Here is an 18,404-nt window from a genome sequence, read left to right on the forward strand (position 1 = left end):
CAGGCGCCTGCGCGCGGGCCGCCGGAAGTGACGCCAGATGGAAGCGACGCAACCGGAAGGAGCCCTGGGGGCCGCGCCATGGCGCGGGAGGCTGCGGAGAAGCCGCCGGAGGAGATCTTGTCGCTCTGGAAACGGTAATGGGGCGGGCTGACTGCCAAGTTGCGGGGGGCTGGAGCGGCTTTGGGGCTGCGGGGGGCCCGACCCGCTTCCGGCGCGCAGAAGAAAGGGCCTTCGGGAGTTGTAGTCTGCAGGGTCGGCGGCGCTCGCTTCCGGCGCCGGGTCTGGGCGGGGGTTGGGAGAGGTAGGGGTGAGGCTACGCAGGGGCGTCCCCGGGAAGGTAGGGGTGAGGCCGCGGAGGGGCGTCCCGGGAAGGTAGGGGTGAGGCCGCGCAGGAGCGACCCCAGGAAGGTAGGGGTGAGGCCGCGCAGGGGCGTCCCCCGAGACCGGGAGTGCCCTAGGAAAGATCCGCAAGCCCTGCGGACCGCTCGGGGCCAGGAGGCCACTGGACATGTGTCTGCCCTCAGGGAGCAAGCTCAGCTGAAGGCCCTCCTCGTGGAGCAGGACACGGAGGCGTGGCAGCGGGACCCCGCGTTCTCAGGCCTGCAGAGGGTCGGGGGCGTGGACCTGTCCTTTGTGAAGGGCGACAGTGCCAGCGCCTGTGCCTCCCTGGTGGTGCTCAGCTACCCTGAGCTCGAGGTAACCCCGCGGGGGCCACCCTTCCCTGGCGTGGGCTGCATTAGTGAGAGAGGCGGGGCTCGGGGACCAGCGCCCATGTAGAACTCTGCTTCTCCTTTTGTAGGATTTCCTTATTAGGTTGGGAAGCCTTTGAAGAAAAAAGCGGGGCAGTAGAAACTAAAAGAGATTCTGTGAATTAGAACCTGAATTGACTCACATCTTTATTTTTTTTTTTTTAAGATTTTTTTTAAAACTTATTCATGATAGACACGGAGAGAGAGAGAGAGACAGAGAAGCAGGCTCCATGCAGGAAGCCCCATATGGGATTCAATCCCGGGTCTCCAGGATCATGCCCTGGGCCAAAGGCAGGCACTAAACCGCTGCGCCACCCAGGGATCCCTGACTCACGTCTTTACTTCAGGCTAATTATTCTCTTGGGCCTTCCCATGTCAGTGACCCCACAGCGACACGTCCCGAACTGCCCGGCCTGGACACCTCTGTATCCCCAGAGATGCGTTCACACATGGAGTCCCGCTCTGTCCCACGCTAGCCCCGTTTATGCACCTCCTAAATATTGCAGGAATCTGGCCCCCTGTCTGCATCCTCGCCGCCACTTCCCTGGCTACGCCCCTGTCCCCTGTCCTGCAGGGGACAAGTGGAGTTTTCACTGGGTTTCCTGCCTTCAGGATCGCCTTCTGTGGTGCCTTCTCCATGCTGCCTGCAAGTGATTCTCCTAGAAAGTAAATATGACCACGTCACCACCTAGTTCACTTGAAACATTTCAGTGCCGATTCTGTGGGGTTGAACTTGCTAATAAGGATAAGGACCCTTTGGGATCTGACCATACTGAGTGTAAAGCTGTAGGTGTGACTCACCAACCCCCATTCCCCACCCCAGAGTACTTCTTCAGATTCCTCAAACGTGCCATGCTGTATCTGCCTGCCTGACCTTTGCACTGATGTTTCTACTCCTGGCTAACCCTTGCTCACTTCTCAGGTCCCCCAGTGAGCACCCCCCTCACCCCGCAAGACCAGGAGTTACTCAGTATCCTCTCTTTCCTCTTTATTGCACTGGATGGAATTGGTGGGTGTGTCTCCCCTCCCAGAATGTGAGCTCCACGGTGATAGCAACCATATTGCCATGTCCACCAGCTGTAGCCTTGGGCACCTAGCTCAACGCCTGCCATAGGGAAGGCACTCAGACACGCACTCAGCAGTATGCCTGGGATTCGTTGGGGGACCACAGTTCAGGAAGCCTGGACTAAAGAAGTTGACGAGGAAACCTTTGCTCTGCTGCTCAGAGTTTCACCCTCCCTGTCGTCTGTTTGCTCCCAAAGGCAGCGTGTTCTTGCTTGTGTCTCTCCACTTTACTTGGAAGACCCCATTAGTCAAACTCAGCAAAAACATACTGAGCGCCCGCTGCGTGCTAAGGGCTGGATATAGGGTCTTAGTGGATCCAGAGTCCCTGCCCAGTGTGTACGATGGCCTTGGGGATAAGCCACAGCCTCGGGAGCCAGACTGCCTGCGTCCCTACCTCCCGTCTGCCCCTCCCACTTCACCCCCACTCCCAGGCCTTCCACTTCCTCTTCTAACTTGAGGATGGTGGCACTGTTGATAGCCAGCTCCACTGTGAGGGATGAATGGCATCACCCATGGAAAGCAGTTAGTTGGCACATTGTAAGTCCTCAAAAGATAGATGTTAGCTGTTCTTAGGACACCTCCCTTCTCAAGACAGTTCATGTACTCCCGCGTCTGTTGTCCTGGCTGCAGGATTAGCCACCTCTCATCCCTGTCCGTGGTCTCTGTCTCATGCGGTGCTTCTTCCGTTGCATTAACAGTTCCTGCACTGACTGGGTTCTCAAGGGTGGGGTGATCCTGTATTCCTCTTGTAACCCCGGCAGAGAGCAGAGTGCCTGCCCCTGGGATGGGGTCAGTGTTCGTCGTCCTGTGCTGTGGGAGCTTAGACTGGGCAAGGAGCTTGGACGGAGTGTGGTGCAGAGGCTCCTAAAAGCCTGATCACGGGTCTGCCCCCATCAGTCTCCTGAGTTGTGTTAGAGATGCAAACCCCATAGGCAGATCCAGAGACAGAAAGTAAATGCCTGGTTGCTGAGGGCTAGGGAGAGGGGTGGATGGGGTGTGACTGGTAGCAGAGGCAAGGTTTATTGGTGCTGTGGGGCATCAGATGGTTGTACAGCTCCGTAAATAAAAACATTGAATTATACACTTCAAGTGAACTTTATAGCAGTAAATTGTACCTCAATAAAGTTTAAAATATATATATATGTATGTATATATATATATAGATTCCAGAGCCCTAATTCATTTCCTTTAAAAAAAAAAATCTCCAAGCGTACAACCTGGAAATCTTTTCAGCAAGCGTCCCTGTGATCACAGAGTAGAGCCGGGGTGGGAGGCCCTGGTGCGTCTTCTGTGCAGCCAGGAATCCCGTCCTCAGCACCCCTGATGAATGGGGGCCTCACAACAGCCCATCCCATGGTCGGACACCTGGTTAGTGTGTTCTCCGTGGGAAGCTGAAATGTTTGTGACCTGTCGATTGTGCCTCGGGCAGCGGAGCGCAGACCCGCCTTCCTGAACGTCCACCCTTCCATCATCTGGACACCACTCTGCTTCATCCGTGTGGTCCGCTGTGTCCTCAGAGGCTCGCCCATGTGACATGCAGCTCCCGTGCTGCTGGGCCTCTGGCGGGCCCGCAGTCAGCAGGTCCATCTTTGCATCAGGCGCCAGCATTGAACCGAGCTGCACCTGAGTTCGGTGGGCCGCAGTGCACCGAAGAGACGGGGTATTTCGGGGCCACGTCACCGACTTAGGGTGAGACCTGCAGATCTTCTCGGAGATTACTGACCGTCCGGATCGTGCCCACACACCCATTACGCAATTGAGGTTTTTCACTTTTTCCTGATATTTAACTTCAAAATGCGTAAACGTGGATACATTGGAAGAATGACACGTTGAACACCGTATACTCTGCTTAGATCCAGCTGTTGCCGATGGATGTCGTATTTTGTGCATGTGTGTGCACGCTGAGGGATCCGCAGGTGTCTCCCCAGGTGCTGACAGCTCACCTGGGGGCCCCCCTACAGGCCTGTCCTGAGGGACCTACATAACAGCAGACCTCGGGGTCCGCAGCACCTCCAGAACCCTGTCCGTGTCCCGTCTCCCCGGTCGCCTCGAGCTGGTCCTGCTCTCTGGGGAGTAAGGTTGGGGCAGCGGGGGTGGGGGTGGGGAGCAGGGGGCAGTGCATGTCCCCTGCTGCCCTGGGGTCACGTGGGCTCGGGGCAGGGGGTGCCCAGTGTGGCACCCGCTTCCTTTCCTCCTCTTCTCTCACTCACCCTGAGCTGACGGTCGAGGGCCCAGGGCCCTTTCTCCCAAGCTCACGGCTGGCTCTGACCATGTGGAGTCACCTTTCCTTTTCTCTGGAATGTTGCTCGGATGGAGGCTCCTACGCACTCTCCACTCGCTCGGCCCCGCCGCCCTGGTTTCCCCTTCAGTCACGTGCTCTGGCCATCCATCTGCCCATGTTTTTGTTCGTGTCCGTCCCTAGTGTTTGGGGTTTGCCCGCGCTCCCCCCCACATTTAGGATGGGCCGTCTACCCCGCCGCACCGCCCATGGGCAGCATGTGTTTGTGGAGCCGTGAGTGTGGGCCGCCGCCGTCCGAGGTCACGCGGGGAATCGTGTTCACGCGGGCATGTGGAGGCCGGCCTGGGTGGCGCCCCCGCCGGTGCCGTCCTTGCCTGCCGTGGTCCCTGCCTGTCCTCGCCCGGCCTGGACCCGCAGCTGCCGTGCCCTGGCTGTCGCGTGCCCCGCGGGGAGGCCACGTGGCTCTGTGCGCCCCGGGCTGGGTGTCTGCCGGGCTCTGGCACCTCGGGTTTCTGGAACCTCTGCGGGCAGGTCAGACGTGAGCGGCCGCAACGATGTGAGAGGCCACACTGCAGTGCGTCCCCGTGGGGTCACCCTGCCGTGGGCGCCGCCGCCAGCTGCCGGGCTCCTCTCCCTGGGCCGCGGTCGGCCGAGGCCCCGAGCGCTCCGAGGCCCTGCATGGTGCCCAGGCTGCCCCAGCCCCCGCCCCCGTGCTCGGCCTGCGACAAGGGAGCTTCAGGTGGTGGTTTCGGCGCCCTGCTGGCTCCTCCGGCGGCCTCACTGCCTCTTTGACACTTGCCTGTCCCTCGGGACCCTTCCTCTTTCACACTGTCTAGCTCTGAAAGCCGCTTGTCCTTTTCTGGATTCTTTGAAATCTCCCTTCGTAGAGCCGGGGTTGCCTTTCATGCGGTTGTAGGCCCTGTGAAGACCCGGCCTCTCCTCCCCCGAGTCCCCGCTCATGGGCAACAGTGACATCCAAGCCCTTGCTCTGGTGGCACACACGTGCCTCTTGCCCTTTGTCTTCCCTGAGCCCCCCGATAGGCAGGTACGCGGTGGACAGAGGGCGCCCCAGGAGGAGGGCCTGGTGCAGCGGGTGTGCGAGCACCTCGGGAGGCTGCAGGCTGAATCCCCGGTGGATCACCTTGACACCAGGCACTCTCCCCCCAGATAGGCGAGGCTGGAGGTAGTGGGCCCGGGGGCTGGGGAGGGGGATGGCCGCAGCAGCAGGCCTGAGAGACAAAGGGCCGAGGCTGCGCCCACCCGTGACCTGGATGCCCGGCGACAGGTGGTGTATGAGGACTGCAGCATGGTTAACCTGACGGCTCCCTACATGTCGGGCTTCCTGGCCTTCCGAGAGGTGCCCTTCCTGGTGGATGCGGTGCAGCGGCTGCAGGAGAAGGAGCCCCACATGGTGCCCCAGGCAGGTACCCCGACTGCAAAAAGGGCCCTCGGTTCCGCCCAGGAGGGACGGCCTCTGCGGGCTGCATCCCGCACTGCACGGGGAGTCCTCTGACCTCGCTGGGAAGATGTACTTTGACCTGGAGGGGAGGGATCAGAATTTCTCAAAAGCCGCCTGTCCCGGGAGTGGTGATCCCAGACTGTTTGCTGCAGGATTCCCTGGCCTGATGGGTGAGGGCCGTTCGGCTGACTGACTTTCCCCTGTGGCTCTTCCAGGTCCTCTTTGTGGATGGAAATGGGGTTCTCCACCACCGAGGTAATCCTGCTCCCAAAAGACAGGGCCCAGGAGGGGCCAGTTCTGACCCGTCCTCCCAGAGTGTGCGCACCCGCCCAGGCCCCTCTGCTGCCAGCCGGGCCCCGGCCACACTTTCTGGCCTTGACTTCGTTGTCGGGCTCCCGGCCAGCAGAGTCCCGCTTCCTGTCAGCCCGCCTCCTTCCTGCCTGCCCAGCCAGCACCCTGACCACTGCCTCGCTGGCCTGTCTGATGGGCTGCCCACTGAGTGGTGACAGGCCTTCTACCGAAACCGTTCCCCGCTGACACCGAGAAGCTTGCACCCAACTGGGCACTGGGATGCCGGCTCCGGAGAGCGACCGAGGGAGAGGGGAGCTCTCCCCCTCCATCATGGGCCTGGGCGTGGGTCCGCAGGGGGAGCTGGGTGCCCACATGCGCACTGCCTGGCGGGAGCCCCAAGTGTGTGTCAGGAGGGTGACGCAGAGGCCTGACGGCAGCTGCCAAAGAAACAGGAGGATAGAAAGTGCCAGAAAGTGGGAGGAGAACTGGGGTGAAGTATCATGAGCTAATCAGGCTCCTGACCTCTCCAGGAGGAAGGAGCATCTTCCACCCCAGCCCGACAACCGTGAGGTTGGGGCAGGGGGCCATGTCCCTTGTCGAGCTGGCTCTCCCAGTCCTGTCCCGGTCCTCAGTCTGCCCACAGGCCTCTGTTTACCTGGGGAGACTCAGCGGGTTCTGATTTGCCCTCCGTCTCCACAGTCTCTAGCCTGGTAGGCTCGCTGACCCTCCAGCCCAGCCTCACCCTCTGCCCCTGTAGGCTTTGGGGTGGCCTGCCACCTTGGCATCCTCACGGACTTGCCCTGCATTGGGGTGGCCAAGAAACTCCTGCAGGTGGACGGGCTGGAGAACAACGCCCAGCACAAGGAGAAGGTGAGGGATGGGGCGATGGCCTGCCCGCGGGGAGGGCGAGCACAGGGCCTGGGGGGCATGCAGCTCGGACGGCCCCAGTGACCTGCCCCGTACACACCTCTGGTCCAGCCCTGGCCTGCTGGCGCGCTCCTCACCATCCTGGCTCCCTACCTCTCTGTGCGTGCCCTGTTTCCCCCGTGGGTCGTGGGGCACGACCGCAGACTGCCAGCGTGGAGGAGTAGCCGCTGAGCTCCCCCAGCCTCCTGGGCACGTGCTCGCCTCCCCATCACCACCACCTTTGTGCTGCTGTGGCACCTCCTATAGGGGAAGGCCCTCCAGTTACTGGGCACAGGGCGTCTGGGAGTCCGTGTGGCCCTCTGTGCTTTTCCCCGCCCCCAGCGCGGGGCCTGCAGGAAGCTGCTGCCCGGCCTGCCTCGGAGCTTCCTTGCCCCACCTTCTCCCAGCATCTCCCTCGTTTGGCCTCAAGGCTGGCACTGGGAATGTGACACCCCACTCCAGAGAGACCCGGGGACACATCCAGCTCTACCGCTGGGTGGCAGGCTCGGAGAACAATGATCACATCTGTCTCATTTCTCCAGGCAATGCTGTGCCTGCACAGAACAGTTGTTGATGGAGTTGACGGGGAGCCCAGAGCAAATTTAGGAGGCTTCTGAGTCACTCAGTGGACTAATGCTCGCCCCTAAAAGACTTGTTGGGTCGAATCAAACATACTTCAATTCCTCACAGGAGACAAAGCAGCAGGAAGTGGTCCTGGCCCGAGGGGAGCACCTGTGTGTCCACCAGCCAGGCAGGGTGGGCGCTCGCCAGGCCTCCGTCCCTGCCTGGCACCTCCACCCTTAGCACTGTGGCCTGGGTGGACTGCCTGCCGCCCCTTCTCCAGGCCCCGCGATTCCTCAGCCGCAGAACAAGGAGGGGAGAACTGGGTTCCGAGGGCCTGGTCAGGGTCAGATGGCGCCGGGATGTCCTCCTGGACACCAAGTCCGCTCGCAGGACAGCCATTAGGCTGCGTGGCTTTGCAAGAAGCGGCTGCAGACCATGTGCGGACCTGAGCCCTTCCCCTCCTTGCCTAGCGTCCGACTCCAAAAACACAGGCCTGCCCTTCACCGAAAAAAGACTTTTTCCATGCTTTCTCTTCCTGCTTTCTAGATACGACTTCTACAGGCTGAAGGAGACACCTTTCCTCTGATAGGAGGCTCTGGGACTGTCCTGGGCATGGTGAGTGGCCAGCGGCCCGCACCCCAAGGAGGCGGCACCCACAAACATGCAGGCACTTGTTCGTGTGCACCAGACCCTGTCCACCTCCCCCTGCCACTCCAACCCACACAGGGTGTGCCCAGTGCCTTCAACCCCCGCACCACCACCCTCAGCTGTGCTGAGAGGACCTCTGGGCTGCACTTGCTGATATGTCATCTGTCCTGGAGCCCCCAGGGCTTGTCTCTACTGTGCTCTGATTTTGCCTTCCTTGTCCTAGGCCCTGAAGAGCCACAGCCACAGCAGCAAGCCCCTCTACGTCTCCGTGGGCCACAGGATAAGCCTGGAGTCTGCTGTACGCCTGACCCGAAGCTGCTGCAGGTTCCGGAGCCCGGAGCCCGTGCGCCAGGTGGGTGGGCCACATGCACCATCTGCTCCCCACTCAGCAGGAGCACCTGTGGGACGCCCTAGGGGGTGACCAGAGTTCATCCTGGGGCCCTGCCCTGCCGGGCCCCATGGTCCACTGTGCTCCTACATGCCACTTCAGCCTCCTGCACCCGTCCTGGGGTCATCAGGAGCCTCAGCTGGTGGCAGCTCACCCCTGCCAGCCCCCGGCTAGCCCTTCAGGGCCCGACCTGCCCAGCAGCCTGGGAGGGAGCCCCCTGCAGGGCTGCAGGCAGTGCTGAGGAAGGCTTGTGTTGGCACAGTCCTCAGGAAGTGGCAGGAGGTGGCTGTGCCGGGCCCCCAGCACCTAAATCGGCAGCGGGGGTGGGCGAGAGCAGAACTTTGGGGAACAGGTTGGCTCGGCTGAGAAAAACCTCAGCCTGTAGGAGATAGAGGTGAGCACAAGCTGCCCGTGGGCCTGCGTCAGTGGCCTGGGTGGGGACCGGGCATCAGCAGTCACGGGTGGGTATGTGTCCCAGAGAAGCCATGGAATGAGCACCCGTGAGGAGCCCTCCTCAGCAAGAGACCAGTCTGAGGAGGGGCAAAGGTGGTCCAGGCCCAAGGACCTGCATTCGCAAAGGCCCTAGGGTGGGAATGAGTCTCAGCAGGAAACTCAGGAAAGTGTGGCCGGAGCCAGGCCAGGGTAGTGCAAGCCCACGAGCAAGGCTTCCCCACAGGGACCTGGGTGTGAGTCACAAGCAGAGGCTCTGTGGGTGGCTCAGAGGAGCCAGGGGAGCCCGTCTAGACAAGGTGCTGGTTTGTGCCGCCCAGGCCTGGAGCCCAGGTTCCTGCTGGTGCTGCGGTAGGTCAAGAGGGCCAAGGGCCTGGAATCCTCCCACCACGGTGCCCCGGTACCTGCTGCCTCCCCCGTGTCCCCACGGCCTGTGCTGGGTCAGCTCGACATGGCTGGGCCCCGGGGCCCACTGCCTGGAGATAGCGGGTGCACAGGGCTCAGCACGGGGTGATGCATCCCCACCCCCACCCCCGCCCCTGCTGCTCATAGATGCCACCGCCTCTGGGGGCCAGGACCTTCCCCCGCTGCTGGTGTGCAGGGTGGCCTGCAGGTGGCAGCAGCAGCCCGCACATGGCTCTGGCTCTGGCTCCAGGCCCTGGGGCCCTGAGGCTCTCTGGGGGCTGGAAGGCCAGGCCTCTGGGGCAGTGCCTGGGGGTCTCCGCTCAGGCCTGAGCCCCCCTCCCTCAGGTCTGCCTCGATGCTGTCCATTCCAGTGACTTGGAAGAACCTTCCGTCGACACTTCCCCGGGGGGCAGGGGGCACTGGTGCAGACCAGAGCCAGAGGGACAGGCCAGCTGGGCTAGGAGGACCCTGGGAGATCAGGGCTGGGGCACAAGCAAAGCGCACGGAAGCGCAGGCCACAAACCCAGTGAGAGCCCAGCGGCTCCACTGGATCCTGGGGGGTGACCCGGGGCCTCCTCCTGAGCCTATCCACTCAGGCCCTCAGGGACCTGCCATCGTGTCACCCCCGGGGCTCTAGTCCTTGTCCCAAAGGCTGGGCCGCGATGGCTGGTGTTACCTCCGTGGGCTCTCTGGGGAACAAGAGTGTTTCCGCCAGGCTGTCCAGGGCCCACCACCTCTCACAGAGCCACCCTCTCCCCAGGCTGACATCCGCTCTCGAGACTACATCCGCAGGACCCTGGGAAGCCCCAGGCCCCCACCAGAGCAAGAGAGGTGAGTTCTGGGGGCACTTGGCACGGTGTGGGGCAATTGTGGTGGGGCCACTGACCCGTGGGGCCGATTGGGAGACGCAGAGTCCCTGGGGGTTGGCAGAGCCGAGGCAGCAGGTGTGGCGCCTGGGCAGACTCCAGTCCAGCGGGAATTCCTGAAGCCCACCAGGGCTGCCCCCACCGGCCTTGTCCACTGCCTGCGCGGCCCTGGGTCGTGGTCTCCACGGGGAGGCCGTGGGAGTCAGGTGGCCCCGGGCTTCGTCCTGGCTGCTGCGGTGGTGACGCTCTCTGGGCCTTGGTTTCCTTATCCGTGTGCCAGACGTAGTTGTTCGTGGGCTGGCAAGATCAGGTGGGAGAGCCTGGCTCGGATGGTCACGGCCGGTGGGGATGGTTATCTGACCCTGGCCACAGCTTGCCACGAGACAGGTGCTGTGGCCCACTGTCCACGCTCCATGCGGACCGGGCCTGGCATTGACAAGCGAGCCCCAGAGCAGTCACCATCAGCTTTACCTCCAGCTCCTTTCTCCACGCAGTCCGGGGCCGTCCTAGGCCCAGCTAAGCTCGCGCAGGTGCGGGGCCTGGCCCCAGGAGCGCACAGGGGGTCTGTGCCTTCTTGCATCAGCAGCACCTTCCAGGCCCCCCGGGGAGCAAGGGGGACTGCGGGCCGCCTCTGCGTTTGATGCTGCCCCTCCTCGATGTCGTTACCAGGAGCCAGAAACTACAGAAGCCAAAGGTGTGCCCCAAGGAAGGTTCGGAAGAGCCCGCAGGTGAGGGCAGCCCCCCTGAGACACACAGCTGAGGCCCGAAGACACACCGGAAAGCAGTAGGGGGTGCAGCGGTCACATGAGACTCCCAGCTGTCTGACGTCCAGCTCCTGCTCGGAGTCGTGACTGGGGGACGGCGCCCCCATGATGGGTGGGGCACCCAGGCCCCAGCGCACGCTGGCCACACCACGCACGGGGTGGCAGCAGGCCTGCCCCAGCTTGGGTGGGCCCGGGGACTGCCCGTCCTGCTCCGAGGTCTCGTCACGAGGCGGCCAAGAGCTCGGCCAGAGACCACCTGCAGGAGACCGCCCACTCGCCACAGAGCGTCAGACCTGGAGGGAGTGTCACGTTGCTTCCCCAAGAGCAGGAGAGGGGCGTTCAGTGTTCAGGGGGATTTTTTGGTGTTTTCTGTTTTTTTCTAAAAGTGCCCAGGTGGGCTTAAGACTGCCAGACTGCGTTGTCTGTCCCTGGCCGCCCGTCCGTCTCCCCCTCGGCGCACACACCACCGCTTCCTTGGCTTTTGCTTTTTTATTTTCCAGGGTTCATTTTAAACCAGCTCTTCCCCTGGTCTCCACCCCTGACCAGTCGGCCACACTGAGTCCCCTCCGCCCTGACCCAGGAGAGCACCGGCTGGGGTGGCGGGGCGCGGTCCCTAGCTGCCCTGCCCATCTGCCAGCTCTCCTGCTGCTGGTTCGCTAGGGCACAGGGACACATGGGGCAGCCTGGATGCCAGAGGACCCGCGCTGGTATCTGAGGGGAGGGGCTTGGGCCCTCCGCTCCGAGCAGGGGCTGTGAAGGTGGGCAGCCCCGTCTGGGAAGCCGGTGGGGCACGTCTGCCCTGGGCTGGACTGCCATCAGCGTCCCCTCGCTGCGCCCCCCTTCTCAGCACAGGCCCCGCCTCCACTGTGGGGACGCGACATGCCCCCCACCCAGTCTGGGTCTCGTGTCTCACTGTTGAGAGGCTGTGGGTGGGGGGCAGGCCCAGCCGCAGCCCCCAGGCTCCCTCCCCACGCTGGCATTCGCTGGGAAGTATGATTTCTTGCCACTCTTGCTGTTTGTCAGAGAGCTGCTGGTCCCGGTTGGGACGGCCTTGGGTTTCCACGCTTCCTGCCCCAGCACCTCCCTTTGGAAGTGAGCTCCTCTCTGGGGACCCAGACCCCCGGGAGCAGCGGGGGGGGGGGGGACAGTGAGCGAGGCAGGCTGCGGCTTGGGCCGGCAGGGTGCTGGCCGCCGTCCCCTCTTGCTTTCACCAGGGAAGGCCAGGTGGCTGGGGGCAGGCACGTAGGGTCGCGGCTCCTGTTTGGGGCCTCTCAGTAGGAAGCAGGACTGCCCAGGACAGGTGGGGCTGTGGGGTGCCACCAAGATGCTCAGGGGCTCTCCTCCGGCCCAGTGGGCTGAGCAGGTCCCAGCATGTTCCACAGGGGCCCTCCAGGGACTCCTATCTGTGGGGAGGACCAGGCTGGCTTCCATCCTCCTGTCCCACTCCTGCTGCCTCCACAGGTGTTCCCCTGGCACCTCCTCTCCTTTCTGAGCCTAGCTTCCGTTCCTCCCAATCCTGGGCCTGGGACTCATCGGGGCTGGGGTGTGCAGGGAGCCCCAGCTGTCCTCCTCAGCAGGACCCCGGGCCCTGGTGCTATGCCCCCGACTTCAGACCCTGCACCCCAGCATCCTGACAGTGGGACTTCCAGCTCACCTCTGCCAAGGTGGCCCCGTTCTCCCTGCTTTGGGACTGAGGCACAAGGCTGTCCCCCGGGAAAGTGTGACACAGCATTTGACGGAGCTCCGAGGTATGACCTCGCACTCGGGGCCTGCCTTCTCTCCGGGGTCATAAGCACCCCAGGTTTGGTGGGTGAGGTGTGAGGTTACATGTAGTCTCTCACCCAGTGGTGGGCCCTGTTCCCTGTAAACAAACACATGGGAGTCCAGCACCCCAGCGTCTGTCCCGGGTAGGCCTCTGTGAGGTGTGAGGGGCACGGGGTCCCCGGCACAAGCAGCCCCAGTGGGGCCCCTCCAGGGGCGGGTCACGCGGCAGCTAAGGCCAGCCGTGGTCCTGAGAGCCAGCAGGGCTGCACCGTCGGGCTCAGCGCCTCTCCCCACCCCGTCCCCAGGCCCAGCGAGGCCCGGAGGACACCTGTTTTCTGGGAGGAGGGTCTGAGGCAGGACAGGGAGAGCTGGCAGTGCCCAGAGCGTGGGGTACTGTGCCAGGCGGCCAGCCCGCTGCCCAGGTCTCCTGCCCGCCACCAGCAGCAGGGCTCTCCACACCCGCTGCCCTCCTGACGTCACCTGGGCCTCTCCCCGCCCGGGGCGCATCGGGACCAGGTGTGGGGCGTCGGGAGTGCAGGTGGAGGCGGCTGGCCCTACTGCCCCTCACCAACCGGCCGGGGCAAGGCTGCGCCCTACAGACACCGGTGCCGCCGCGGAGCCCGGCTCCGCCAGTCCTGCCGAGGGGAGCTGGCCCGTGGCGGCCGGGGTTGGTGGCCGTCTGTCTGTGGGGCTGTGCTGTCAACTCCAGCGAGAAGGAAGAAACGGGAAGCAGGAGTCCTCATCTCTTCCTAGCCTCTCCCACCACCCCAGGCCCCCCGAATGCGGGGTCAGTGAGGGCCAGACGGGCTCCTAGGACCAGGCCTCCTGGGCCCAGACCGTGCCTTCCGTCTCTCCTGCCTCCTGGGGGCTGGGAGGATTGGCGTCGTGTCGCAGCAGGTGCGGGCAGGTGGCCCTGGCTCCCCCCCGGGGTGGGAGGGGGCTCTTCTGAGAGCCCTGGCGCCGTGGCGTCCCCATCCCTCTTTCCTCCCCATCAGGGAAGACCAGACCAGAGCCTGGAGAGAAGTTTGCGGACCACTCACCCGAGTCGTTTTCGTTGTGAAATTGAAGTCACATCACAAAAGCTGCCATTTTAAGCCTTTTTTTTTTTTTAAGTGGACAATTTGGTGGTTTTTAGATACAGACTCTTGTGCAGTCAGACCTGCTGTCTAGTTCCCAGGCTGCCCTGTCACTGTAGAGGGAGCCCCCGTCCCCGTTAGCAGTCACCCCCCACCCCTGCCTGGCAACTCTGGGTGCCAGGTAGACGGGTGTTTGTATGAACCTGGGATTTCCTCGCAGGCGTCCACCCAGGAGGGCAGCTTCTGGGCCCTTTGGCAGCCGTGGGTCTGCCTTTTGGGGAAGAGCCATGCAGTTTTCCCGCCACGTTCCACGGCAGCTGTGCCCTTCCACATCCTCGCCAGCAGGCCGTGGGGCTCCCGTGTCCACTCCGTCACCGACATTCTTGTTGCCCTCCTGATTCTGGCCATCCCGGAGCAGGGGGGGACGTGCATTGCCCTAATGACAGAGGACGTGGAGCACTTTCTTGAGTGATCCTTGGCCATTTGTCGTCCTTCTGGAAGGAATGTCTACAGAAATCCTTGGCCCTGTCCGAAGTGGGGCTGTGCTCTTGCTGAGCTGCCTTCTCAGGGACGTGACTCACACGCTCTCCTGCTCTGGGGCTGCTTCGTCACTCCCTAGGCAGTGTTCTGGGTTCATGAAAGCTGTTTAATTTGATCAAGTCCAGTGTATCTGTTGCTTGTGCATTTGGCGTCATATTTAAGAAATCACTGCCTAGAGGCGCCCGGGGGCTCAGCAGTGGAGCGGCTGCCTCCGGCTCAGGGCATGACCCCAGGGTCCCGGGATCGAGTCCCACATCGGGCTCCCCGCATGGAGTCTGCTCCTCTCTCTGCCTGTGTGTGTCTCTCATGAATAAATAAATAAATAAATAAATAAATAAATAAATAAATAAATAAATAAATAAATAAATAAAATCTAAAAAAGAAAAAAAAGAAGGAAGGAAGGAAGGGAAGGTAAGAAACCCCTGCCTAATCCAGGGTCAGGGAGACGTCCTGGGAATGCTGTGGCTTCAGCCCTTCCGTTTCGATCTCTGGCCCACTCTGAGGTAATGTTTCTATAGGCTCTGCGGGGTCCCCGGCAATTCCGTAAGAGTTTCAGGACCAGCTCGTCCATTTCGGCTGAGAGGCAGCTGGACTTGATGGGCGCGGCGCCGACCGACCCAGGTGCTTTTCCTTCACTTCGTCAGCTTCTTTCCACGTGGCCGTGTGGTTTCCAGCGCGCTAGTCTCTGGGTTTTGTTTGTTTGGTTTTGAGAGGGAGGGAGACGGTGGGGAGGAGGGGCAGAGGGGGAGAGAGAGAATCCCAAGGAGACTCCCTGCTGAGCGCAGAACCTGATGCGGGGCTCGACACCACGACCCTGAGATCATGACCTGAGCCGACATCAAGAGTCGGATGCCCACTGAACTGCGCCCCCAGGCGCCCCTTCGGTGCACAAGTCCTACACTTCATTTGATTAAATTTGTCCCTAAGTATTCCTTTTGATGCCATTACAAATGGAATTGTTTTATTGATTTCGTTTTTGGATTGTTCGTGGCTAGTGTGTGCAGAAACACATCTGATTCTGTCTTGCATCCTCCAGCTGTGCTACAATCTGTTAGCTCGGATTGTGTGTGTGTGCGTGTTGCACACGTGTGCACACACTCTTCAGGGTGCTCTCCGTGTAAGATCATGTTATGTGCAAATAGAGATAGTTTTACTTCTCCCTTTCCGATCTGAATGTCTTTTCTGCCCTTTCCCTGCCTGATTGTCTGGCTAGAAGTTCCAGTAGGACATTGGATTCCAGTGGCGAGGGCAGGCGTCCTTGTCTGGCTCCCGATTTTAGGAAGAACCTCTCGGTCCCCCGTGAGGACGGCGTGGGCCGCGGGCTCTTCACGGACGCCCTTTTCAGGTTGAAGGAGCTTCCTTCTGTTCCTAGTCTGTGTCTTTATCACGAGCGGGGCTTGGGTTTGTCTGCTGCTCTGCACCTGTCGAAACGATCGCCTTCCTTCACTCCGTCATGTGCTGTGCTGCATGGGTTACATTGTCATATTTTGAGCCACTCTGCATTTCTGAAATAAATTGCACTTGGTCACGATGTATAATCCTTTTACTGTGCTGCTGAATTTGATCTGCTGGTATTTTGTTGAGGACTTTCAGATCGATATTCCTAAGGGTTATTTGTCTGTAGTTTTCTTGTGATGTCTTTGTCCGGCTCTGATATCAGGGCAGTGCTGGCCTGCCCGTAGAGAACCCACAGAAGTGTGGGGTGCCGTGGCCCCTCAGCCCTTCCCATGGCCAACCAAGGCACTGAGCACAGATCAGAGATGCCTCAAAGAGGTAGAGGGTTTTGGCAGTCTGTTGAGAGCCCGCCCACCCTGAGGACACGAGTGGGAAAACAGCCAGGGCTTCTCAGAAGGGGCTGGGCTTCAGGGATCGGGATGCAGGGGTCAGACGTGGGCCAGGCTGGGAGGTCCAGCAGAGGGGCGGTGGCAGGGCGGTGTACACAGATGGACGCAGATGGAGGGGCAGGTGGGGACCTGCGAGCCAGGGTCATTCTCGGGAGACCCAGAAAGCGTGAGGTGTGGGTGTGGGGAGGGGGCTCCTGGGTGGCATGTCTTGCCCCCTCCACCCCCACCTCAGGAGCTCTGCTCTGCTCTCTCGCCCCAGTGCAGAGGGCGTGTGGGGGCGCTGGGTGGGTGGTGTCTCAGCTTCTTCCCACAGAACCTTAAAAATAGGGCCGAGATGATGTCTATCTTCACAGACCACTGCCTGCCCCAGAGCCAAGAATAAGTCTTGAGCCACTCAATAATTCAAGTCCGATCCAAATAGATCTTCCTGTTAACCCAGTGGCCTCCTCGCCCCTTCCCTAAGTCCCCACCCTGCTCAAGGGCTGGGAATAAGAGGCTCCCGTGAGGTGGGTTGGCCTGGCCATTGCAGGTCACACCTGGGCCCCTTGGGTCTCCCCACTCTGGGGACCCCAGCCCATGCACCCTCCCCTCTCTTGGGGCATTCAGGAATACAGGGCACCCAGGGCTGGGAGTGGCTCTTCACGATCAGGCCAAAGCCAGGCCTCAGGGGGAGGCCTGGCCATGATCCCAACTGTCCCAGGGACATCCCCCCCAACCCCTGTTTGAGCCTGGTTTTTATTTTTTATTTTTTTTTAAAGATTTATTTATTTATTCATTCAGAGAGAGCGAAGAGAGAGGCAGAGACACAGGCAGAGGGAGAAGCAGGCTCCATGCAGGAAGCCCGATGTGGGACTCCATCCTGGGTCTCCAGGATCACACCCCAGGCTGCAGGCAGCGCTAAACCGCTGCGCCACCGGGGCTGCCCTTGAGCCTGGTTTTTAGCCCAGCTCCTCAGCACCTTTGAGCATCCCTCACTCCTCCTCCTGGGCTCCTGGGGTCCCAACTCTCCAGGGCCCAAAGGCCCCTGGGCTCCAGGGGAACTAATCCCCCCACGTGGACCCCAGTCACTGGTACACATGCACCCCTCGGGGTCTGTCTTCCTGCCTCTTCCTGGATGGGTCCCTGCAGGGGCTTCCCCTAGGCCTTCAGGGCCTGGTGGGAACAGGTGGACAAGGAGCCAGAGTCCTAAGCTCCAGCCCAAGGCCTCTGCACTCGCTGGGGGAGGCGGAGTCCCTTACTAGCCGGGCCCACCCCCTCCAGATTTGTCCCAGCCCCAGCAGTTCCTGCTGCACTGCCCTGGCCAGGCCCTGCATGGAGTTTTACCAAATTATTAATTAAAGGCACAGGCATGCGGCAGCGCTGACATCCAAATGAATAGCACACTGGGTAATTAGGCAAGGTGTCATGGAAATGATGGAGCACAGCCCGCTATCCCCAGTTCACCTCCCTAGGAAGCAGGAGCAACTTCTGGCAGTTTCTTACCACCATAGGCGGTGCTGGGGACAGGGACAGCTACTGCTTGGGGACGGGGCTGGGCCCCCCTCCATCTGATCCTACCCCACCCAACAGGCTGAAGAATGGGAAAGGGGGCAGTGAAGGTGGGCTCGCTGTCCCAGAGAGACAGGCAAGCAGACCTAGGGCAACAGAGAGGGAAGAAAAGGGTGGGGGCCCGCGGAGGGCCCTGTGGGCAGGCGGGAGGACCCAGGCCGGACGCAGGGATGTGGGGGAGGGCAAGACTTGTAATGAAAAACCAGCAGCTCCTTCCCCCCCACCCCTCTCTGTTCCTGATTTCCTCTTCTCCAAGGCAAAATGTTGTTATTTTAGTTAGTTTGTTTTGGTGTTTACTTCTAAACAACATGGTAATGTTGCTCTTTTTCTTTCAGATTTAGAAATTATCCACTGACTTTCTGCTGTTGAGAGTTTGTTCACACACACTTTCCTTCCACTCATCTCCATTTGGCCGAATCCTAATTCTGTGTGTGTGTTATTGTTTCTTCGTTCATGCTACTCACGGCCCAGTAACGTATCATAACAACATCTTTCTCGTACAAACTCTTGTTTTTCCTGGACTTAATAATTGCCTCATGTTTTGGGTTATTTTCTGTGTGCCTATTACTTATTCATCCCTAAACCCTGCAACAAAAATAGAAGTCTCTTTATTTGGTACATGAAAAACATCAAGCCATCTCTGAATTTGGTTTGTGGCCCATAGAGCCTGTGGTAGCCAGCCCCCGAGATGGTGCCCAGCGATCCACGGCCCCCAGGCTTGTGCAGTCCTCTGGCCACATTGATTGTTGGGACTTTTTTCTTGATGGCGCTCTCTCTCTCTCTCATCGTTCACTTTGAGGGCAGCTGCCATGTCATAAGCTGCTCTGTGGAGTCCTCA

General features: G+C 60.9%; 1 protein-coding gene across 6 annotated transcripts; it reads left to right on the forward strand.

Moving 5' to 3' along the window:
• The first annotated feature begins 27 nt into the window (after positions 1 to 27).
• Positions 28 to 18,055, forward strand: ENDOV (endonuclease V). 6 transcript variants are annotated; one of them, XR_012009380.1, is made up of 11 exons: positions 28 to 134; positions 525 to 696; positions 5,339 to 5,473; positions 5,728 to 5,767; positions 6,540 to 6,673; positions 7,820 to 7,888; positions 8,145 to 8,273; positions 9,925 to 9,995; positions 10,700 to 10,758; positions 14,693 to 14,795; positions 15,388 to 15,712. XR_012009380.1 is itself a non-coding variant. In XM_072781918.1 (10 exons), the coding sequence occupies exons 1-10, from the start codon at positions 79 to 81 to the stop codon at positions 17,919 to 17,921; spliced, it is 885 nt and encodes a 294-aa protein (XP_072638019.1). In that variant the 5' UTR covers positions 28 to 78; the 3' UTR covers positions 17,922 to 18,055. The 6 variants fall into 6 exon arrangements, 5 of the variants coding, with proteins under 5 accessions (XP_072638019.1, XP_072638018.1, XP_072638017.1 ...); XM_072781918.1 differs by lacking the exons at positions 14,693 to 14,795; positions 15,388 to 15,712 and adding an exon at positions 17,902 to 18,055; XM_072781917.1 differs by having other exon boundaries at positions 14,693 to 15,712.
• The last annotated feature ends 349 nt before the right edge of the window (positions 18,056 to 18,404 follow it).

The sequence above is a fragment of the Canis lupus genome, chromosome 16 (assembly GCF_048164855.1).
Source record: "Canis lupus baileyi chromosome 16, mCanLup2.hap1, whole genome shotgun sequence".
Classification (NCBI taxonomy): Eukaryota; Metazoa; Chordata; class Mammalia; order Carnivora; family Canidae; genus Canis; species Canis lupus.

What these genes read in the sequence shown, in the direction of transcription:
- ENDOV (XM_072781916.1), top strand. Translation starts at nt 79, where the DNA reads ATGGCGCGGGAGGCTGCGGAGAAGCCGCCGGAGGAGATCTTGTCGCTC. An exon ending in TCAGCTACCCTGAGCTCGAG is followed by an intron (nt 697 to 5,338) that starts GTAACCCCGCGG and finishes GCCCGGCGACAG; the next exon opens with GTGGTGTATGAGGACTGCAG. An exon ending in AGCCCCACATGGTGCCCCAG is followed by an intron (nt 5,474 to 5,727) that starts GCAGGTACCCCG and finishes TGGCTCTTCCAG; the next exon opens with GTCCTCTTTGTGGATGGAAA.